Genomic DNA, 23503 nt, shown 5'->3' on the forward strand with positions numbered 1-23503 from the left:
AAAAAATTGGGACCGCTCCACCATAAATCAGAGTTTTGCAGAACGCTAATATCCATACCTCGGGATATCAGATCTGCTGGATTCTGATTTGTAGGAACATGGTGCCAGGTGCAACTACCTGCCTTGTCTAAAATTTCAGCTACACGGTTTCGTACAAAGGGCTGAAGTTTTGAAGGCAACATCTGTAGCCATCCCAACACAATGGTTGAGTCGGTCCAAAGATAGACTTCATTGAATTGAACTCGAAGTGAACTAACGATCTTCTCATAGAGACGAGTCGCAACAAGAACACCACACAACTCCAATCTTGGAATAGTGGTAGGTTTGATTGGTGCCACTCGACTCTTACCCATTAACACACTTACCGAGACCTCTCCATCATTGCTAACGCTACGAACATATGCGCACGCACCATACGCACGCTCAGAAGCGTCTGAAAAGATGTGTAATTGTAACGCTTTATGATGTTCACAGATAACTCTGCGAGGTATTCGAATGTCATTTAGTAGTGACAAATTTTTGATAATATCACACCATAGTTTGTGAATGTCTGGAGATAACGGTTCATCCCATGAAATTTTCTGCAACCACAACGTTTGCAGTAACATTTTCATAGTTATCACAATAGGTGACAACAAACCTAGGGGATCGAAAATTTGAGCAATTACGGAAAGTATTGCACGCTTGGTGTTGCCATTTGAAATAAAATCACCTATCGGAAAGCAGAGTTCGTCAGAATCTGCATGCCAACCTAAACCTAATAATTTGCTTGGCTCTTGAGATCCGAAATTTAAATCAAGTGGTGTATGGAAAGTCTCAGGCACTAATTTAGGCTCATTTGACTTCCATTTCCGTAATGGCATTCCAGCTGAAGCCAGCTCATTTGTGACCTCCTTGCGTATATTAATGACATGATTGAGATCATCACCCCCAGTAAGCAGATCATCGACGTAGAAGTCATGTTGAATTATTTCCGCGATTTTCTCTTTGCTACAGTCAAGACCAATTTGTTTAAGACATCTTGTTGCCAGAAATGGAGCGCTTGTCGTACCATATGTAACCGTGTGCAATTCAAAGATTTTAACGGGCTCACTTGTATTATTGCGCCATACTATTTGCTGTAAATGCCTGTCAGACGGGTGGACGACGACTTGCCTGTACATTTTTTCTACATCTGCGGATAAAATGTATTTGTGCTGTCTGAAACGAAGCAATATAGCCAGTAAATCGTCCTGCACCGTTGGGCCAATCATCTGAATATCATTATAGGAAACTCCAGAAGATGTTGGACAACTCGCATTATAGACTACCCTTAGTTTTGTGGTAGTGCTGTTTTCTCGTAAAACCCCGTGATGCGGTATATAATATGCATGATGGTTTAAATTGAGTTGACGTTCCGACATGTGACCTAAAGATTGATATTCTGACATAAAAGCATAGTACATTTTACTTAGTTCAGGATTAACCTTTAGTCGACGCTCTAATGAAAATAAACATTGTGTAGCTTTTTCAAGTGAATTTCCCAAAACTGCAGGATTCTGCTTAAGCGGAATGCGGACACAAAAACGTCCGTCTTCAAGACGTGATACATTTTTAACAAAATGTTCCTCGCATAATTTTTCAGCAGGCGAGTAGTGATTTGACAGCGAATTGACTTCTTCTAGTTGCCAAAATCGAGTTAAATTGATTCCACTGTCGCCGATACTGCCATCTGTGTCAGACAGTGTGGTAAGATTGCACCTAATATCATTCGACAACAGTGTAAAATGGCCGCTAGAAATGGGGCCGGAAATAATCCACCCTAATTTCGTGTCATAAAGTATTGGTAATTTATCGCCTAGCTTAATTTTCTCGGACCCTAACAAATCCCAAAAGAGATCAGCGCCAAGCAAAATATCGATATCAGCTGGCTTGTAGAATGTGGGGTCAGCTAAACAAATGTTAGAGGGTAGTCTTAGATGAGTGATATCAATTTCACGTCCGGGAACACGATCGGTAATTGAGGGCAGAACAAAGCAATTAATATCCGTAGCATAATTTTCGCGAAGTGATTTTATGTTCACGTGACCTAGTTTACCTATGCGAGAAGTTACGTTATTGATACCCAGTATCGTACGGTTAATTTCGCGAGTTTTTAAATTCAACTGTTGACACAGTTTCTCAGTGATGAGACATGATGTGCTGCCGCTATCTAATACGGCGCGGACTATGTACTCGCGATTATCATCATTGTACACTTTGATTAATGCAGTGGATAAAATTACATCATGCTGCTTTGTATCACCCGAGGAAGTGACATTAGCAGACAAAGTGTTCAAGGGCGGAGGTGGCGGCAGTGAGGGCTCCGTTTCAATTGAGGTAACATTTTGATTTTGTACGTTATTATTAGTTCTAGGTTCTGATAAATGAATTAGTGTGTTATGACGGCGTTTACATATTTTACAAGATGGCTTTTTGCAATGGTTTGCAAAATGACCTGACCGAAAACAGTTGAAGCAAACTTTGTAGCTTGGTAGCAATTTAAGCCGAGCTTCGTTAGTCAAAGCAAGAAATTGAGGGCATTGACTTAAATTGTGATCATTTTTACATTTAGGACAAACTTTACATGATGACTGTGAACCAGTCGTGTTAGAAGTTGTATTTGGATTGCCTTGTATGGATACCATAGTTTTAATTTTATTGTTTGATTTATTTGACTGATTACGCGATAACTCTAAAGTTTCAATCAGATCAGCTCGCTGACGAATGAACGTGATAAATGAATCAAAAGTAATCGAGTCATCTTTCTGTGTGGAACCTTTATGTTCTTCCCACTCTCGAAAGGTTTTCGCGTCCAACTTTTGAGTTATAATATAAATTAATAAGGTATCCCAGTGATGGACAGGTTCACCTAATGATTGTAATGCCCTTATGTTTTTATTTAACTGGTCAATTAAAAGCTTTAATGTTATAGAACATTCTTTGGTTATATTTTCAATATTAAATAACGCTGAGACATGATTTTGTACTAATAAACGTTTATTATCAAACCTTTCGCGCAAAAGTTTCCACGCCACATTATAATTGCTGGCAGAAAATTCCATTGACTGTATTACCACGGCAGCTGACCCCTCCAAAGATGCTCGCAAATAATGAAACTTATTTATTTCATCGATGCTTTCGTTTGAGTGTATGAGACTAGTGAAAGTGTCACGAAATTCTAGCCAATTTTCATAACGACCGCTAAACTTTGGCAATTGTATTGTAGGCAACCTGACAAGCTGAGGACGGGTACTTGCACGGGTGCTCTTACCATCACTTTCCGATGAGTCATCACAATTTTTATTGAATTTGCACAATAAATCCTGAGCACAAGCCAAAGCCTTATAATATTGTGACTCGAATTCATTGCGCGCACTATACTGAGCTTCGACGTCTTCGGTTAAACATTCTAATTGTAATTGTATTGAGTCGTAACTATCATATAAAGATTCTTGTTTATTTAACCGTAATTGCAATTCTTTTGCACCAGTAGCAGTCAAAGTTTCAGCGCTCAACTCGTTTAGGTAATTAATAAAGATGGTTAATCGACCTTTATAGCTTCCCCTTCTCTTTATCAGCTCCTTTAGTACATCCTTAGGGTTCTTAGCGGGTTCATCCTCAGATTCCGACATTCTAGGAGGCAAGCGACCGGTCAACCTGGAATGTATATAATGCCAAAATGTACTAATTGCTATTCTATGCTATTTAGTACCACTAACCTTAACTAAATTCTTGTTTATCTAGATATACTTAATACAACAACACTTTTATGGTAGTACCATAATACCTATGCACAGAAAATACGTGAAAAGCTAGGATAGGTAACTAAGTCAAAATAATGAAGTACAGATGAGTACTAACTATACTGTTCTAAGTACAATTTTAACTTATTTTATGCAAATGTATGCAATATCATAAAGCTAATCACAATGCAACAGGTTTATAGTAAATGAAAGGAATCTTCGATAAACAAACAAGTACGATCTATCATACATAACAAAGGAATGTGAACAGAATGTAATAAGTATTGTACTAACCTTATAAATCGTAATATTTTATACCTTAATACTACCTTAGAGTGTTGGGTTATACTTATTTGATTATTTTATCCACACTTAACACCTTGTAATTTGTAATCCTTGAGTAAATTCCACTTCGAACAATAGCACGTTGTTAACCTCAATGCGATCCACTACTCGTCCTTTATTGATCCGTATTTCCACTGTTTTTAACGAAGATAACAACAGTTGATCTATTATTCCTCACATCCGGCTCGGTTTGGACCATGTTAAGATGGTTTAGAGTGGTTTTGGAGTAAAACTCAATATATGACTTGCCAAGATGTAATGATGTCAGTAATGATGTTACAAGAATGCTTAGCTAAAAATTTTCTTATGAAATATGAATGCAAATAGGTACTTCGAAGCCATTGCTCTTAGCAAACGTGCAGGCGTTATAAACATGCGGTACTATTTTTTACGAATATTACGATTTTCCACATGGTTACATCATTCGCGAGTTATAAAACTGAGATTAAACGGTTACATAGTAATTAAAGGTGAATGCCATTTCAGGATATTAAGATAAGATAAAGAACATACATTCACATACATAAACTCACGCCTATTTCCCACCGGGGTAAGCAGAGACTATAGAATTCCATTTGCTTCGATCCTGACACACTTCTCTTGCTTCCTCCACATTCATCAATCGCTTCATACACGCACGCCGGTTCAAAGTAGATCGTATTGAACCTTTTCTAAGGACATCTCCAATTTGGTCAATGTAAGTCCTTCTAGGTCTTCCTCTGCCAGCCCTACCATCAACTTTCGCTTTATATACCGCTTTTGCAATTCTATTATCCTTCATCCGCTCTACGTGTCCAAACGAACCTAACATTCCCTTCTCAATCCTAGTCACTAAGATAAAGACATACATAAAATAAATAGCCTATTACGTCCCACTGCTGGGCACAGGCCTCCTCTCAGTCAACCGGAGAGGGTATGGAGCATACTCCACCACGCTGCTCCACTGCGGGTTGGTGGAGGTGTTTTTACGGCTAATAGCCGGGACCAACGGCTTAACGTGCCCTCTGAAGCACGGAATCAACTTACTTTTTCGGACAATCAGGTGATTCAAGCCTGAAAAGTCCTTACCAAACATAGGATAGTCTCACAAAGTGATTTCGACAATGTCCCCATCGGGAATCGAACCCGGACCTCCAGATCGTGAGCCTAACGCTCTTACCACTAGACCACAGAGGCTGTTAAGATAAAGAAAAAAACAAAATTCGACTTTATGAGTTGGAGTTCTTGTTTGGATCATAGATAATTGATATCACGTGGTTTTTTAGGGTCTGTGTCCGGTTAATGGCAATAGGCTCGACTTAAACATGGCTGGCGAGGAGTGGTTTACTGTCGCTAATAGTTAGAATATCGATTCTTGACTTTGAAAATTATCAATAAAGCAAAAAGGAAGGTTATGTGTTTGACCGCTATGTTTGTAATTTTGTATGCATGTACATACATACATACATAAACTCACGCCCGTAATCCCTAATGGGGTGGGCAGAGCTACAAGTTATCAAAGACAACTTGCAGCCACTGTTGATACGATGTCGTAAGCTGGATATGATAAACTTATGGTCATAAGGGATCAGCCTATCGCCCATAACATGCATACATATTATATTGTATTATTGTATTATATTGTATTATATTATATTGTATGCATGTATGCACGTCTTTTTTTTTTTTGGGTAACGAAGGGGAAATCCTCATGGATACCTCGCCACCCGGGGGAGCGACGAGGTTATGTCGGACTCTTACCGACTAAAACCCCTCCGATGGCCCTCTGCTGCGCATGTCGGGAAGCTCCGGGATCTCTAACGAACGCACCGGTGCTTCCCTCGCGCTTATTATTAAAGGCGCGTCCCGGGGTAGATCCCCACCCCTACGCCATCCCGCGTTTACAGCAACGCGAGGCCATGTCACATTGCCGTCCCTCCCGGAGACCGTGTGATGAGCGGTTCGGGCCCCCGCCCTTACCACTCACGATCTCCAGTGTCCCCTCGCCTCTTGCGACAGGTACCGTAGCCCTATTCTTACGCCCGGAACTACAGGGCGGATGTATGCACGTCTGTTCCAACCTAACTTCTAAACCACCTGTCAGAATTTGACAAATGAGGTGTCGTTAGAAGCGTCTTGATTGTCCGGTGGTTCTAGGCTATGTGACGTCACGCTGAATTCAATATGGCGCCCTCTAGTGGACATAAACTGAGGACGAAAATTGATTTTAATTTCGAATGGCAGTGTGTTGGGTATCAAATGAAAAGGCTTAATTTGCACATGTCAAATATGGTCTTTACTTGCGGGTTTCCTTGTATTTACTCGATAATGACGTTGAATTGATAATATGACTGCTCAGACATATTTCAGATAGGTTTTATCTCCAAATCATGCATACGTACACACGTATCGGAAGTACGTTATCTTAACAAATAAGATCTAAAATATTATAAATAAAGATATAAGTTTAAAAACCAAAATTAGAGCATGATTTATCGCAGTGAGGTTTTAGTTCTTAAACTTATTTTTTTTAGATCAATAAACAAATAGTGTATTTTTGGAAGTAACATTACAATTTCCAGTGTTGGGGTTTCTTTTAAGTAACCGAGGTACTTGTAATAGAGTACTAAATACAATACGATACTATCGCTACATCAAATCAAATTAATACAATACGATACTATCGGTACATCAAATCAAATCAATACAATACGATACTATCGCTACATCAAATCAAATCAATACAATACGATACTATCGCCACATCAAATCAAATCAATACAATACGATACTATCGCTACATCATATCAAATCAATACAATACTATCGTTACACACCAATATTATTTATAGTATTGTTCCTGACAATTGTTCCTGAAAATTTCGGGGCTTCCTGACACAGGTCTTTACATGAGGCTTACTAGGAAGTCCCAATAACGGGGTTATTATGATGTACTATTTAAAGCAAATAAACTATTTTGATTTTGATTTTTTTGAATTGTAAGGACTATCGTTATCAATATTCCTATAGTGGCCTATCCACAGGTAATATTAGAGTACGTGTACATCATCATCATCATCAGCCCATTAACGTCCCCACTGCTGGGGCACGGGCTTTCCCTATGGATGGATACGTGTATATATACAAAGTTTATTTATTTATTTATTTTTACACAACAGATCAGACAAAAGAAACATATACAAAGAAAACAGACAGTACAGGGGGTTAAAATGGCCACATCGAAGCAATTCATCTAGAAAAGCAATATTGCAATTAAACGTAAGTGCGCAATGCAAACAAATGTCAAATAGCAATATTGCTTTTATCTTTAGATGCTTATCTTTAAGAATGAGAGAGAGTTTTCCTGGAAACGTGCATAAACCGTTCGTGTTGAAGACGAATGCTTTAATCTGTTAATTTACCAATTTCTTTGCTATCCTAACAGCGATTCAGTGGAAAGTGAACAAAAAATAAGATGACAAAATCGAGGCGCGGCATCAAATCCCCGAAGATGCACTGGCCCTTGTCAAAACAAACGTATTTGTGGACGTTAAGATATGCCAGTGTTTTCTGACAGGAACTCAATACATAAACTATTAATAAAAGACTAAAAAGTGAACCAATCATCGTCTACAATTTGAAATTCGCATAAGTTAAAAACGCCATCTGTGATTACGTTTCGACACCGCGAATTAGCTCCATCTAGTGGCATCTGAAGACATCGACGCCAAGAATTAAACATAGCGCCATCTACTGGCACGTTTTTGCAAGCATTTCTATGTTGAAAGTACCATCTGTATTCTGCTGAAGAAGAAAGTAAAGAAGCTACTTTTGTCTGTTCAAGTATGCGATGATCTCAAAGCAGTCAAGATCTCATTGGGTAATATAAAAAGACAGAAGACAAATCTCTCCGAATTTTACTGTCTACTAATATAATACTGAAGCTACTACAGACATAATTACCTTCAACTGCTGCCATCTACCGGTCGAGTTGCAAATTAACTCGCTGAGCTACTACTGCCATCTATTGAGCATTTAAAAAACCAAGATGGTGGAAGACACGAGCAATTCGCAAGCGGAGCGCGTGTCGGCCGCAGCGGTGCTACAATTCGCGGCTCATGAGGCGAGACAAGGACGGAGGTTCGCGGAGTTCGGCGCGCATGCGTACGCAAGCATCACTTACAACGCTTACGGTAGTTATTGGTTTTGGTTTTGTAGATTATACATAATTATACCATTACATAACACAGCGTCACGTCTGTATCTCCGAAGGAGTAAGCAGAGACATGCTCGCCAAGCGTTTTTATATGTCAAACAATATTTTTTTTCTATACGCCCCTGCTGGGCATTGGGGAAATACTTTTATCACGTTTTTGGACAACGCCATTTATATTTTTTTTTCTGGAGAACGTGACCTGGAAAGTTCCTCGTTAAGATAAGGGGACCAAAACAAAAATATTAGCCAATCGTAAGTAATCTTAATCATTAGACAATATTTGACAGAGCACGCGTTCTAAGTGGTTCAGACCAGTTACCCAGCCGGCCCCAGGTCAAAGTTCCATAGATAAGAAAACGATACACTATATTCAAATAACTTTGTGAGCTCTAGTTTGTTTCGAACATTATAGGAGGCTTATCAACCGATTGTCGGACAGTTAAGTCACGTTAAGCCGTTGGTCTCGGTTACCATTTACTGATGTAAGTTGGCGGCTCAATAATAACCTTGACACCAGGGTCGATGAGGTTGGTAATCCACCTCGTAACCCGTACGATAACAGAAGACTAGATTCAAGTCTCATATCTCCATCGGGAGAGGCAGAGAAAAGACAAAAGAACTAAGGCAACACGATTACCCACTTCTGACACGACATCATCATCATCATCACTAATTTAAGAGCCACGCTTTTGTTGGTGTAGCATTCTCCATGCTACTTTTTAGGTAAAAATTGGGTAGTGGTTTCCCTCTTGCCTTCCGTCCTGACATGACAACGACGAATTTATTCAAAAAATCAAATCGAAGCAAATATTTTTACTATACATAAAGCAATTTAAACGCACACGAAAAGGAATGCAATACAATAGGCGACCTTATTGCTGGGCAGAAAATTCAATTCAATTTAATAATACTTTATTGCACAACGACATGTACAAAGGACATAAACATACGAATAAAAATAAGCACAATAGGCAGCCTTATTGCTAAACAGCAATTAAAAAAATCTTCCAGGCAACCAGTGACAAGAAGTCAGTAAAACATGATTACTCGTGCGTGGTGTGCTTGTAATCAATAAACGCCACTAGGCCATAATAGAGACTGAAGAATCGCACGCGCAGAAAGTGGATCCAACTAGTTCATCAACGCCAGGTCAAAGTACCACAGATAACGAAACGACACATGCATTATTTATACTACATTTAGATAATGTCAATACAATGATCTTGCATGTTCTGAGAGAGATATAATTGCTTTATTTATTAAGTAATTACAATTATTGAATAGGCAAAGAGGCATTGGTAATTATTGGTTGAGAAAAAAGTAAATAACCCACATTCACAAATAAATACATTACATTAAATAGTACCAATGACCAAATACTCATATAAACAGGGGGGTAGTTAGAAAATGATGTAACGATTTAAGTTTCGGAGTAAGACTGGAGCCTTTTATTTTCAATAAATAATTATTATCACATTGTATTTTGTACTAAACCAATCATTTTCGAATTCATGTCAGGATCTTTTAAATGTTTGGCACCTGATCAGCGGTGGAGAAAAACATCGTGCATAGAAAAAGGAATAATACTACGTATAGAACGGCAAGTCTTCGCTCCCCACCAGCGTCTGAGCTAGGTTTACCTCACCCCCTCGGTCTTACTTTAGTCTTCAATCGTATGAGCGTTCGACGTCACACACATAGATGCGCGTGTACGATAACGTCAATGTGTAGTGTCTGTGTAAAACGAGGCGTTTTTTATGAAGTGTTCGGGGTATTTCCCAGTCGGTCATCAGAGAGTAAATAAAATATTAAATAAAGAAATGACATAGCGCCATCTTTCGGAAATGAATGTAAACAAATGACAAAGCTTGATAAAACTAATGTTCTTTGCTAATGTACTTAGTTAGGCAATTATTGTTTGAGTAAACAACCAAGTTTATCTTAGGGGCAACAGTTAATTAAAAGTTCAACTTAACTAAATTATTCTGGAACGAAATAATTATAATTCATGATTTGAAATCTTTGAGATAATTGGTTTCGCGTCGGTAACATCCATACTTAAATCACTTTGGATGTTATGTGGATGATTCTTACTTGTATCGGCGTACCCGCATGTGTTGTCAAGCCTGGGCAAGTATGTCATGGGTGAAAGAACCCTCGCTATATTCATTTCGACGACAATAGATGGCGTAAGTGTAGCCATCTCGCCCTCGTAGTGGCGGACCTTCTGTGTGAGTGTGGAGCAGCTCCGCAGACCATGTCTCACCTAATCGCCTGTCCACTGTGCCCTGAAACCTGTACACGGGTGGACTTGATGAGCGCTTCCGCCCGTGCTATTGCCGTGGTAGCATTTTGGACTGATTAATCATAAATTGGGGCGGAAGGCAAGAGGGAAACCACTGCCCTATTTTTCCCTAAAAAAGTAGCATGGAAAATGCTGCACCGACAAGAGCGTGGCTCTTAAATTGATGATGATGAATCATAAATTACGTTGTTCGACTTGTCATCGACACGAAAGAAGGAAGGAGTGTATGTAGCACAGCACAGCATTTCGGTGATCGAAACTGTTACTTTTTCTATAAATAAAACTAAGTAAATTAAACTCTACGCCTGTTTGCCGCTACTTGAAAATCTAGAGACTCTAAAATAAAAAAATATTATCAACCCTTCCTATTACCCCAACGGGTCTGTCGCAGACAACGCCATCTAGCGGATTTAAAGATCCTTAGTTCATCTGTGCATCTTAATGTCAATGTTGTTGTCGAAAGTATTTTTTTGGCAACACTGACGCGTAAATGTCAAGACGCGTATCTTAGTTTTAATTTCGTATTTTTATTATAATCATAGTTTTTAGTCGACTAATTTACTTGTATTTGTGTTAATTTTAGTATATAAAGTGTGTAAAATAGAAATTTGTGTATTTGAAGTGGAAATATTGGTGTAAATTCAAATCAGCTGATTGTCGTACGGAGACCAACGGACACCGACGTTACAAATTCGAAAATACGGACTAAAACCTGGGGAGTATTGCTTTGTTCCATATTATTACATTAGCTAGCGATAAATATTATTGCTATAACATAACAGTACACAGATCACACCAGAGATTAAAGTCCAACCTCACACCCGGCGCCGTTGTAGTCTCGCTTTGTTTTGACGTTAAGTAGAAACATAGTTGACGACAAAAAAACGGAAACACACAATGTTTTTCTATTTATTTACACACTTACAATAACATTATATTGTTTTCATTATATTGTATATTGTAGCAGTGTAAAACATAACTTTTTACTCCACAAATTAGACGTAAATAACGTACACTAACATAATTTTAATTTAAGGTATATTGTATTTCTCTAGTTAAGTGAATTGTATTCTTTTGGAGAAATAAATTTCTTAAACCGTAAATAACGTACACAAAGCATTTTGTTATGTAGGTACCTACATAACAAAATGCTTTGTGTACGTACGCAATAAGTACTTATTGCAGATTGCTAAGTAAAATATTATTAACAATATTATAGGTATTTTCTATTTTTCTTGGAATAGTTACTGCTGCCTTTCCTTTATTATTTCAGATTCTGTCTAGTATGGCTCCCTGCAGCAAAAAGGACTTAGAACAAAAACTGAAGCAAGCCCTTCTTGAACTACAGGCGTCTCAAGAAGAATGCAAGAAGCTTCTAGAAGAACATGAAGAGAGTGAGGCAGAAGTAATTAATGTAAATAATAGAATACTGTCTTTAAAGAACGAGCTCACCGAGTTAGATGGTCGGTATAAGGACTTGCAACACCAACGGGACTACTTACAATCCGTGATCAACTCACAGGATGAATGTCGAAACAACCATGAGGCTGCTCTAAATCGTATCAGAGAACTGGAGCAACAGGTTGCTATAGCCTACAATACAATAAAAGCTCATGAGGACGAACATTCCATCAACGAGTCACAACACACTATGGCGTTATACAATGAGTTAGTCCGTGGAGAAAATTGCCAAAATAATGAGTCCATGACCATAGATCTCACCTCAATGAGTGATAAATATAGTGATGATGATGAAGGTTGTGAAGAAACACATAAATTGAGACAAGAAAATTGTGAGCTCCAACGCCAATTAGCACGTTTACAGCAATTATATGGGAATGCACAGAAGGAAATCACTGAACACATCAAGGCAACAGAGTCCCTGGTTATTAATACGGAACGGCTTGAGTCTCTGGTGCACGACCGAAACCTGGAGCTGGAAACACTCCGCGCCAAAACAAGCAGCGAGTCTAGCGAGGATTTGCAGCGCGGGGGGTTGGTCGTAATTTCTGGAGCCTCACCGTCCACTAGCGCCGCATGTACCACGCTGCGCGAGACCGCTCCGCGAGGTACCGCGCCCCGTAGGGCTGCGAGACGCAGAGCCGCGCCGCCCAGTGCTGCGTCGCCTATTGCTGCGCCGGCCAGGGCTGCATCGCGTAGGGCTGCGACACGCAGAGCCGCACCGCCCATCGCCGCGTCGCCTATTGCTGCGCCGGCCAGGACTGCATCGCGTAGGGCTGCGACACGCAGAGCCGCGCCGCCCAGTGCCGCGTCGCCTAGTGCTGCGCCGGCAAGGGCCACATCGCGTAGGGTTGCGACACGCAGAGCCGCGCCGCCTATTGCCGCGTTGCCTAGTGCTGCGCCGGCAAGGGCCACACCGCGAAGAGCTGCGAAACGCGGTGTCGTGCTCCCCGACGGTGCGCCGCTGTCCGCAGTGATGTGCGACACCGCACCGCCCAACAACGAGCCGCCGTGTGCCGCGCTGCCGAGTGTCGCGCCGGCCGGTGATGTGCCGCCGGGAGCCGAGCCGCGGAGGGTCAGAGTCCGCGGAGCCTCGAGGCGCGGGGCGTCAGCGGCAGTGCCGCCTTCCGCGGCGCAAGCGCCTGCGGCGCCCCCGCCCGCTGCGCCGCCAGGTGGGGCGCTGCGAGGGCCCGGAAAGGTCGCGACCGCATTGCCGGACAACGTCGCGCCCCAGAAAGACTTTGTCCCGCGTCTAACGAAAAAGACTGTTGTGTTCTCGGACGATATAGGCATAGGTTTAGGACCACTTTTAAAAAACTCTTTTGATCATGACATTATTAATGTGTGCATGCCTGGCGCGTCATATTCACAAATCATCACAAAACTATTCCAGTGTAAATATGATGCGAACACTACCGTTATTCTTTTAGTAGGCAATAGTACAGGGCTCACAAAACAGCAGTTAACTAAGTATCATAGGTCGCTAATGACTGTTGAGTGTGGAAACTTAATTATTTGTTCGTTTCCATACTCAAATTCATTAGCTAGTGAGGAAAATAATTATATATTTTCTCTCAACCAACACCTTTACAACAGAACCTGTCATCACAGTAATATTATTTATTTAGATTTGAATAAGTTTATTCAAAATTGTTTAATAACGACAGATAGAATATATCTATCTAAGTACTTTAAAAAAATTATATGTTCAGTACTAGTTTTTTATATTACAGACATTTCTGCCAGACCAGGCAGTAAACTTATTGACTGTACTGTCTTCTACAGTACAAAACCTTTTATTGACGGTAGTCAGCCATGTACCACGAATGGTACTTCATCTTTAAACTAGACAATAAGACAAAAGAGAAGCTTGGAATATTAAAACTAGTTCACCAAAATATTCAAGGCTTCTCTGGCAAAGAATTGGACATAGAATTATTTTTAGAGACATTTTTTATTGACATTTTATGTATTACTGAGCATTGGTTTAAGGATTATGAATTGTTATTCGGTTTAGAAAATTATCATTTGGCTAGCGCTTTCTGTCGAAAGATCAAAATACGTGGTGGCTCCCTTATTTTTATCAGAAATAGTTTAAAATATAAAGAACGCAAAGATATTACTGGACTTTCGATAGAGGGCACTATGGAGATTTCATGTATAGAAACAGAGAAACATATTGTTGTGGCCGTATACAGACCCCCATACAGTGCTAACTTCACAGTTTTTGAATCAGTGATGGAAAATGTACTGAAGGTCATATCCAAAGGTAATAAATCCATTATAGTGTGTGGAGATTTTAACGTTGATTTATATGAAGTAGATACAATTACAACTAGATTTCTAAGTTTGTTTACATCATTTAACCTTGTTAATATATTTATGGAGCCAACTAGAATTACAGAAACAACTGCCTCATGTTTAGATAACATTTTTTGCAATTGTGATTTCCAAGATAACAGTATCCTTAACTGTTTTAAGTCTGATCACAGTGGGCAGTTGGTTAGTTTTCCAGTACTTAAAAATGTGCAAAAAATTAAATTTAGTACTCGACCCATCACTGATAATCGGATAGAGAAATATCGAAATAGTCTTATTAGTAACTTACCTTGTCCAAACTTTGATACAGACAATCCTGACGATTTTTACAGGGATTTCTTCACTATTATCCATAAAGAATTTGAAAATAATTTTCCTCAAAAGGTAGTTACCAACAGTCAATCATTCAAGTTCAGTGACTGGGCTACCGTAGGCATTCGCAAAAGTAGAAATACTCTTTATTCTTTATATGAGGAAAAAACGTATACACACGCTGATAGTTTCAAAAGCTACGTCAAAAATTATTCTAAAATATTTCGAAGAGTGTGTTATACAGCCAAACAGATGCATATTAGTAGTAAAATAAAGACCGCGGATAATAAAATAAAGGCAGTTTGGCAAGTAATAAATAGTGAAACAAAGGCTTCTAAACCGCGTGAATTAGAATACAATATAGAATCGGGCACTGGGTTAGTAAAACAAGATAAAGATGTAGCTGAAGTTTTTGATAAATTCTTCACGAACATCCCTGTAAAAACTACAGAATCTCTCAGGTCCTCTCCTGTTCAAGCTGATATATTATTAAAAAGTAATGTTACTGCTTGCACTGAATTATTTGATTTTAAACGCGTTGATCCGAGTAGTATTGTTAAAGTATTCAAACAGCTGAAACTTAAAACCTCGAAAGATTTATGGGGATTGTCTGTCAAATTGATGAGCTCTGTTATTGATATCTTAGCACCATATCTAGCTTACATTTTTAATATGAGTGTTGAAAATGGCACTTTTCCAAATTTAATGAAAATCAGTAAAGTTATACCTCTTTTTAAATCGGGCACAAAATCAGACCCCACGAATTATAGACCGGTTTCTATTCTACCAGTACTTAGTAAAATTTTCGAGAAAATTATTCTCGACCAACTGCTATGTCATTTTAATTTAAATAACTTACTCCACAGCCAGCAGTTTGGTTTTACTAAGGGTCGGTCTACAACAGACGCGAGTGTGACATTTGTTCGACACATTTTCGATGCTTGGGAGAAGTCGCAGAATGCCGTAGGAGTATTCTGTGACTTGTCTAAGGCGTTCGACTGCGTGGATCACGAGACCTTGCTTTTGAAATTGAGGCACTATGGACTAAATAATGGAGCTCTCAGTTTGTTAAATTCATATCTAGGTGGTAGGATACAAAAGGTACAAATCAATAGTACAACTTCTTCGGGCTCTCATGTTCAAATGGGAGTTCCTCAAGGATCCATTTTGGGTCCGTTTCTTTTTTTAGTGTACATAAATGATTTACCTTATGTAGTACAGAACCAAGCTGACATTGTGCTGTTCGCGGATGACACTTCTCTTATATTTAAAATCGACAGAAAGTTAGAGGAATTTGACGAAGCAAACAGCGCTGTGTCGCAGGTTCTAAGTTGGTTTACAGTAAATAACCTAGTTCTAAATGCTAAGAAAACGAAGTGTATTAAATTTGTTCTACCAAACGTAAAGAAAGTAAATAATAACATTAAAATTAACGATGAGAAACTAGATTTTGTTGAACACACAGTTTTCTTAGGAATTACTGTAGATTCAAAACTTCAATGGGGCCCACATATTGTATCACTAGCGGGCAAGCTAAGTTCAGCAGCATATGCCGTCAGAAGGATCCGACAACTCACAGATGTACCCACTGCTAGACTTGTCTACTTCAGCTACTTCCACAGCATAATGTCTTACGGTATTTTGCTGTGGGGTCGAGCCGCTGATGTAGAAACTATTTTCATCATTCAAAAAAGAGCAGTTCGCGCTATTTATAAGCTGCGTTGTCGGGACTCTTTGAGGGAGCTGTTTAAAGAAATAAATATACTGACGGTCGCAAGTCAATATATATATGAAAACATTATGTATGTACGTAAAAACTTATCTCTCCTTCCGAGAAACTGTGAAAGGCATACTTACAATACAAGAAATAAACATAAAATTGCTATTCAAAATTCTAGATTAAGTAAATTAAATTCATCTTTTTTGGGGTTATGTATACGTTTTTACAATAAAATACCAGATAATATTTTAAATTTGTCAGAAAATAAATTTAAAGCTCACGTGAAGCTTACTTTATGTAAAAAAGCTTATTATAAGATTAATGACTACCTAAATGATAAAAATGTCTGGTATTGAATGTGTTCCTCTAGTTATTAAATAACTTGTAATGTATATCCTCATTGGTTTTTAAAAGATGTGTTGCTGTTGCAGTTTCTTGTCATTTCTTCTCCTCAGCCATAACACCTTGCGAAATGACGTAAATTCAAAAATGTTACATTGACCTTCAACAAGTTTATCCATGATAATTACGTTGAATAAATGATTCTGATTTCTGATTTCTGAGTATCGAAAAATGTAGCACAGTAATTCAAAGACCGATAGATGTCGCTGTAAACCAACGCAAAAAATATATACTAACATAGAATTAAACAGCGACACGTAAAAAAGAATAAAAACAGTAGCAGCAGTAGTCCCGGCTTGACATGAGCTGCGGGTTCAAGACCCGTCTGAGTCACATTTTTTTATTTAAATTATCTCTTTGTGACAACACGTAGTTTTAATTTCCGCCGCATATAATTGTTATTTAACTAAGTAATTATAAATCAATTTCTACCTATTGATATCTATTTCTTCAGGGGCTCGACTGCGGGGCTTCGACCAATAGCCACGCGACTTCTATCTACGTAAATAGAGTTTGCTGCGTCTACTGGACGAAGCCTTCGATATAATTCGCGCCGCTCGCGTCACGGTTGCCATGGTTACGAACGCCCGCCACGAACTGGTTACGAAATTCCCTTTTTACGTCCCATACCGTGGACTTTAAATCAACCGGAGGAGATATGAAGCATATTCCACTTTTACTAATATTGTGCCTACATTTCCAGCGGCTCTGGGAGACATGGGCGGCAGCGGCACCAGCTCATCATCGTCCCACATGTCGCCGGGCTGGCAGGTCAACGACCTCGACCTGGATTTACCTGGCGAGCTATCCATGAAGTGAGTTTATACTGTTACTAAGTAATGTTAAAAGCTGCCGATAGATGGCGGTGTACTATGTTCTTTTTCTTATACGTCGAAAAGGAAAGGGACAGATGATTGACAACTGTTCAGTTTAAAGAACTTTATTCTCATAAAAAAACTACATATAGTCACTTAACATGAGAACTAAATGTTTTAACAAAAGATAGATATGTGCTGTTGAGCTGGCAGAGAGGGTATGCATATAAAAACTTACCAAAAACAAGAAAGACATCGCTTCGATACATTGTTTACGAGTTTGAGTGAAGTATGACTACCTATCGCTCATCGACAAACTAGTTAAAGGAAGGGATTAGCGTTCATAGATACAGGTTGTTCATTTAGTTACTTAAAGTTTTACAATATTACTCTATGGTACACATGATATTATTATGTTTACGCAGCTGGGATTTGAAGATGACGTAGTATTTTCTATGTAGGATGGTAACTTATTATAAAGATGAGCGTCCTCAAAACGTACAGTTTTCCTGCCACAAACTGTTAATTTACCCGAGCGAATAAAATAAATCAAATCGCATTGTATTGTGGTATTACGTAATAACCGCGTAAACCTCAAACTGTATTTTCATGTCTACCGATAGATGGCGGTATACTGTTGTTACGTCGGTTTACAATCTGTCGATAGATGGCGGTGTACTGTTGTTACGTCGTCTTAAAATCTCTCGATAGATGGCGGGCGGTAATATATAGTTATAAAACATACAACATATTCAGCCTATATACGTCCTACTGCTGGGCACAGGCCTCTTCACAATCAACCGCAGGGGGTATGGAGCATACACCACCACGCTGTTCCACTGCGGGTTGGTGGAGGTGTTTTTAAGCCGGGACCAACGGCTGAACGGCTTTGATCCGGATGACCAGACCACATAAAAAAAAAGTTTCTATTCCGTATCCGCAGTGAGGCGCTGCTATCGTTGCCGTCCCTGGCGGTGTTCAAACAGGAGGCGCCGTCACCCACAGGCGCCGTGCTGTCTCCGCCACGCCGGTACACGCGCCGCCCCGATGATAGACAGGTGGGTGTTCCTCATAAGTTGGATTGTCCAGTGGTTGAGCTTTGGGCTCACGATCCTGAGGTCCCCATATTACTTACTTCTTCTTCTTCTTTTTTTTTTTTTTATTTTTATTGAGAAAACCAACAGCATTATAAAAACATATTTAACAACACTTATTATCTAAACTTAAGCTATTTATAGGTTTCCCTAGAGTTCTGGAACATCGTTATATATTTTTAAAAGCGAAGCTAAACGAAAGAGGCCAGAAAATTATTTTTTGAAAAGAAAGTATCAGTAAAAATAAAAATATGAAACATCTTAGCATGGTTTAAGGCTAGTACCCAAAAATGATAATAATAAGATTGGGAGTAGTGTGTGTCCGAGTGTAAGTGTGTGTGTGTGTGTATGTGTGTGTGTGTGTGTGTGTGTGTGTGTTTGTGTGTGTGCGTTTGCATGTATGTGTGAATGTGGTGTTTATATATTTATTCTTCTTCTTCTTCCTAGCGTGAATCCCGCCGTCTTTTCTTTTTATGACCTACTGAATAAAGATATTTTTAAATTTGAAATATTCTAATCAAAATAAACTGAAGCAATATAGGTAGCAACATAATTCTATACATGATCTGATCTAAAGCAACAATTATTTTTTTACGGGGTGTTAGTGACATCGTAATGAAAACTTTGAGGGGTGATTCAGCTCATTATTCTGAGTTAATATCTAGAGGAATATTGACGTTGCAGATCACCAGCATGGTGGTGGACGGTCGTGACGGTATGGACGACGGCTGCCAGTCCTCGCCGCATGCTAACATCATGGCTCAGCATGGTACGTATGGCGACGTGTTCCTGGCCGTCTGATGATTTATGGGCGTTTGGCGCCAAAGGTATGAATAAGGAATAATACTATGTATAGAACAAAACGCGTGCATTTTCGGAGGTATGTGACCTGCATTGGGCTGGTTTTCCCTTCCTTGGAAGGTCAGACAGGCGGTCGCTTCTGTTAAAAACCGGACTTGTCAAATCTTCATGCTAGGTAAGCGGACCCTCAACGACCTCCGTGGTCCAGTGGTTGAGCGTTGGGCTCATGATCCGGAGGTCCTCGGTTCGATTTCCAGTGGGGACATATCACAAAAAATACTTTGTGGTCCCTAGTTTGGTTAGGACATTACAGGCTGATTGTCCGAAAGTAAGATGATCCGTGCGTCGGAAGGCACGTTAAGCCGTTGGTCCCGGTTACTACTTACTGATGTAAGTAAGTAGTCGTTACATGAGTCATGTCAGGGGCCTTTGGCGGCTTAATAGTAACCCTGACACCAGGGTTGATGAGGTTGGTACTCCACCTCACAACTCACACGATAGAAGAAGAAGAAGAAGCGGACCCTGTGGAAAACGGGATAATGCTAGGGAGATGATCATGACGACTACGTATACATACATACATACATAAACTCACGCCCGTAATCCCAAATGGGGTGGGCAGAGCCACAAGTAATCAAAGACAACTTGCAGCCACTGACTACGTATAGAACGGCAATTCTGCTGCACCAGAGGCTGAGCTAGGCTGAGCTTTACCTTACCTCCTGGGTCTTACTTTAGTCTTCAATCGTATGGCGTCAGACTTCACACACAGATGCGCGTGTAAAGTGAGGTGTTATGGAGTGTGGCGAGAGTGTGCTGCCGCCAAAGGATGTTTTCGTGTTACGGAACTGAGCATAGCACCCCGCTAGCCACAAGTTGGTAATGTGACTAGGGATCGACGATCCAACGGTGTTATGTTGAAAGTTGATTATATTGTATAGGCTTTTTGTATGTATGTATATGTGTGTATGTTTATATATATGGGTATACCGCATAAGTATATATTATTTATTAATCTTCTTTAGTTATGTTGGTATCCATATTCATATTCATTTATTCGTAATAGTTCGTATTACATGTCATATGTCGTATATAATCTAGGTTACATTCTACTAGTAGAATAATTCATTTGGTATCATTCATTACACATTAAAAACAAAATAAAATAATAACAATCATAAAACGAATACAATAGCGCAATAAAGAAGTCTTTCTTAAATATTAAAATAAAATTATGAGTTAAATGAAATAAATTCGTTATAACTATAGAACGTATGCTCAAGAAGCCAGCGTTTGAGTCGAGACTTAAAACAGGGCAATGACGGTGCGTCAGTGATATGTGTCGGTAGTTTTTTGTATGTTTGTTGTATCATTAAACTGTATTGTTAAACATTAGTTTATTGCACCAGCCCGTGCTCCAATGCATAATCGTCTTTCACCGTAAAATTGCCTGGCAGAAATTGCTGTTTTACAATAAGGCCGCTTGTTGTGCTTATGTTTTTATTCGTATGTTTATGTCCTTTGTATATGTCGTTGTGCAATAAAGTATTATTGATTGATTGATTGAAAGTTGTATATACGCGTCACGCTGAGAAAACTTCGTTAGCGCGTTTCGGGCCGTCTGCGTTATATGATGTGCGCCATCTGTTGGTCGTGGGCGCAACTAGCTCGGCTACTGGTTGGGTCCGCCACACACAGAACCAAGAGAATAACATTATTTAAATTATGTTTATTCATGTGCAGGCAACCCAGAGAGTATGCAGTGCCAGCCGAGCCTGCCGCCCGGCGCGTTGGTGCCCGTCTCAGGGTACCATTCTCCGGGAAACCACGAGACCAAGAGTAAGTACGCGAAATAGAAGAATGTAGTTGGCAGGGTCAAATGAGCGCGAAATGTGGGCCATACAAGTGTGAGCAAATAGTTCATACTTAAACTGCAAAGCAAATAACTGCCTCCGTGGTCGAGTGGTTGAGCGTTGGGCTCAAGATCCGGAGGCCCCGGGTTCGAATCCCGGTGGGGACATATCACAAAAATCACTTTGTGGTCCCTATTTTGGTTAGGACATTACACGCTGATCACTTGATTGTCCGAAAGTAAGATGATCCGTGCATCAGCACGTTAAGCCGTTGGTCCCAGTTACTACTTACCGATGTAAGTGCGTAATCGTTACATGAGCCATGTCAGGGGTCTTTGGCGGCTCAATAATAACCCTGACACCAGGGTTGATGAGATTGGTATACCACCTCCTGGACCCTCGAGCTACTATTAGTACAACCCATGCCCCTTCCGTAGTAATAGTATCCTAGATATTCCTAATTTCCTTCCCTTACTCCCAAACTTTCCCGATTGTAGACCGAGGGGGTGAGGTAAACCTAGCTCAGTCGCTGGTGGGGAGCGGAGAGTTGCCGTTCTATACGTAGTGTTATTCCTTATTCTATGGTCATGTAGTAGTGTGGCCTATATCCTCCAGATGCCGGGCTGCTGATGTGCTCTCCAGTCAGCTCCCTGGATGGGTTCCTGCACTCGCCGGTGCCTCAACGCATCGAACCTAGCTTCAAGGATGACACCAGGTACTGGCAAACAAATACAGGGTGTAAAAAAAAACCTAAAAATGAAAAAGAAAAAAATATGATAAAATACTATTAAATTAATTTAAGAGATTTTTTTTCTTCTTATTTTTTTATTATTAAATTAATTTTATTGAAATTTATTTATTTGTTTGCATTGCGCACTTGTTTTCAAATTGCAATATTGCTTTCTTAGATGAATTGTCGATGTGGCCATTTTAACCCCCCAGGTATGCTTAAAAGTGACAGCTGATATTTCAAGGTTAGCCCAGCCGACGTCATCCCGCCCTGCGTTGCCATTTCGTAAAGAATAAATTACCCACGTCCAATGTTTTTTAATTTACTATGCAAGGAAATTTTGTGGTTTTAGTAAAATATTTACGTACAGTTTTAATGATTTTTATATATGTGACAAATAATAGTTATTAAATACATTAGTCAGTAATTCACGTAATTTTCAATAATAAAATTTACGTCCTTGGAATGTTGGAGATACCGATTTAATGGTAACACTTTCGTCATTAAAGGGCTAGCAATGGCGTCTTGTCATAGGATTGAGCATACCAGCGGGCTTAGCACCGTAAGCGCGCGACTCTCTCGCTTCGACATACGTCACCCGTCACTCTCTCACAGTACTGCACAGAAAGAGACAGATGATGTCTGTCGCGGCTTGAGCATACCTGGTCTTCTTATACCATGGTTCTACCCAACAGGTTCCAATACGTGCTAGCGGCAGCGACATCTATCGCGACCAAACAGAACGAAGAGACCCTCACGTATCTGAACCAGGGACAGCCGTACGAGATCAAACTGAAGAAGCTGGGGGACCTGTCACACTACAAGGGCAAAATACTCAAGGTAAAACTCTTTATTGCACTTAAATCATATTAAAATACATTAGGTAGGCGAGGAGCTCGGTGGCGCAGCGGTTAACGCGATCGGTCTGCGATTGTTGCAGTAAAGCAACTTTCGCAAAGGCCGGTCATTGGATAGATAGATAGATAGATAGATAAAATACTTTATTGAGCACAATGGACACAAAATACAGAGATAAGGACAACATATACAGAAAAGCACAACAGGCGGCCTTATTGCTCATGCAGCAATTTCTTCCAGGCAACCTTTGGGTACAGGAAAATTTAGGATGGGTGACCACAAAAAAAAATTTTCATCTCGAGCTCCTCCGTGCTTCGGAAGGCACGTTTAGCCGTTGGTCCCGGCTGCATTAGTAGTCGTTAATAAACATCAGTCCGCACTGGGCCCGCGTGATGGTTTAAGGCCCGATCTCCCTATCCATCCATAGGGAAGGCCCGTGCCCCAGCAGTGGGGACGTTAATGGGCTGATGATGATGATGAGGTATTGGGTCGTGGGCCATCGGTACGGCAATGCAGGACGGAAGGGGCA

At 40.0% G+C, this 23503-nt stretch overlaps 1 protein-coding gene and 1 long non-coding RNA gene across 10 annotated transcripts in view; one reads left to right on the forward strand and one right to left on the reverse strand.

The window, feature by feature from the left end:
* Positions 1 to 23503, reverse strand: part of LOC126378601 (uncharacterized) — a 69617-nt gene that overhangs the window by 18676 nt on the left and 27438 nt on the right. The gene's annotated exons all lie outside the window — the stretch shown is intronic.
* The window catches only part of LOC126378369 (transcription factor CP2-like protein 1), a 71208-nt gene that overhangs the window by 10107 nt on the left and 37598 nt on the right, over positions 1 to 23503 (forward strand). For 4 of the 9 annotated variants that reach the window (XM_050026662.1, XM_050026663.1, XM_050026664.1 and 1 more), the window contains exons 2-8: positions 7534 to 8281; positions 17527 to 17638; positions 18582 to 18696; positions 19417 to 19501; positions 21277 to 21372; positions 22002 to 22101; positions 22812 to 22956. In XM_050026662.1, the coding sequence (XP_049882619.1) occupies positions 8137 to 8281; positions 17527 to 17638; positions 18582 to 18696; positions 19417 to 19501; positions 21277 to 21372; positions 22002 to 22101; positions 22812 to 22956 (798 nt within the window). In that variant the 5' untranslated portion in view covers positions 7534 to 8136. Of the gene's footprint in view, positions 1 to 2316; positions 2359 to 7533; positions 8282 to 17526; positions 17639 to 18581; positions 18697 to 19416; positions 19502 to 21276; positions 21373 to 22001; positions 22102 to 22811; positions 22957 to 23503 lie in introns of those variants that run through there. The other 5 variants (XR_007568074.1, XM_050026660.1, XM_050026659.1 and 2 more) reach the window with 2 other exon arrangements.

This window comes from Pectinophora gossypiella, chromosome 26 (genome assembly GCF_024362695.1).
Source record: "Pectinophora gossypiella chromosome 26, ilPecGoss1.1, whole genome shotgun sequence".
NCBI lineage: Eukaryota > Metazoa > Arthropoda > Insecta > Lepidoptera > Gelechiidae > Pectinophora > Pectinophora gossypiella.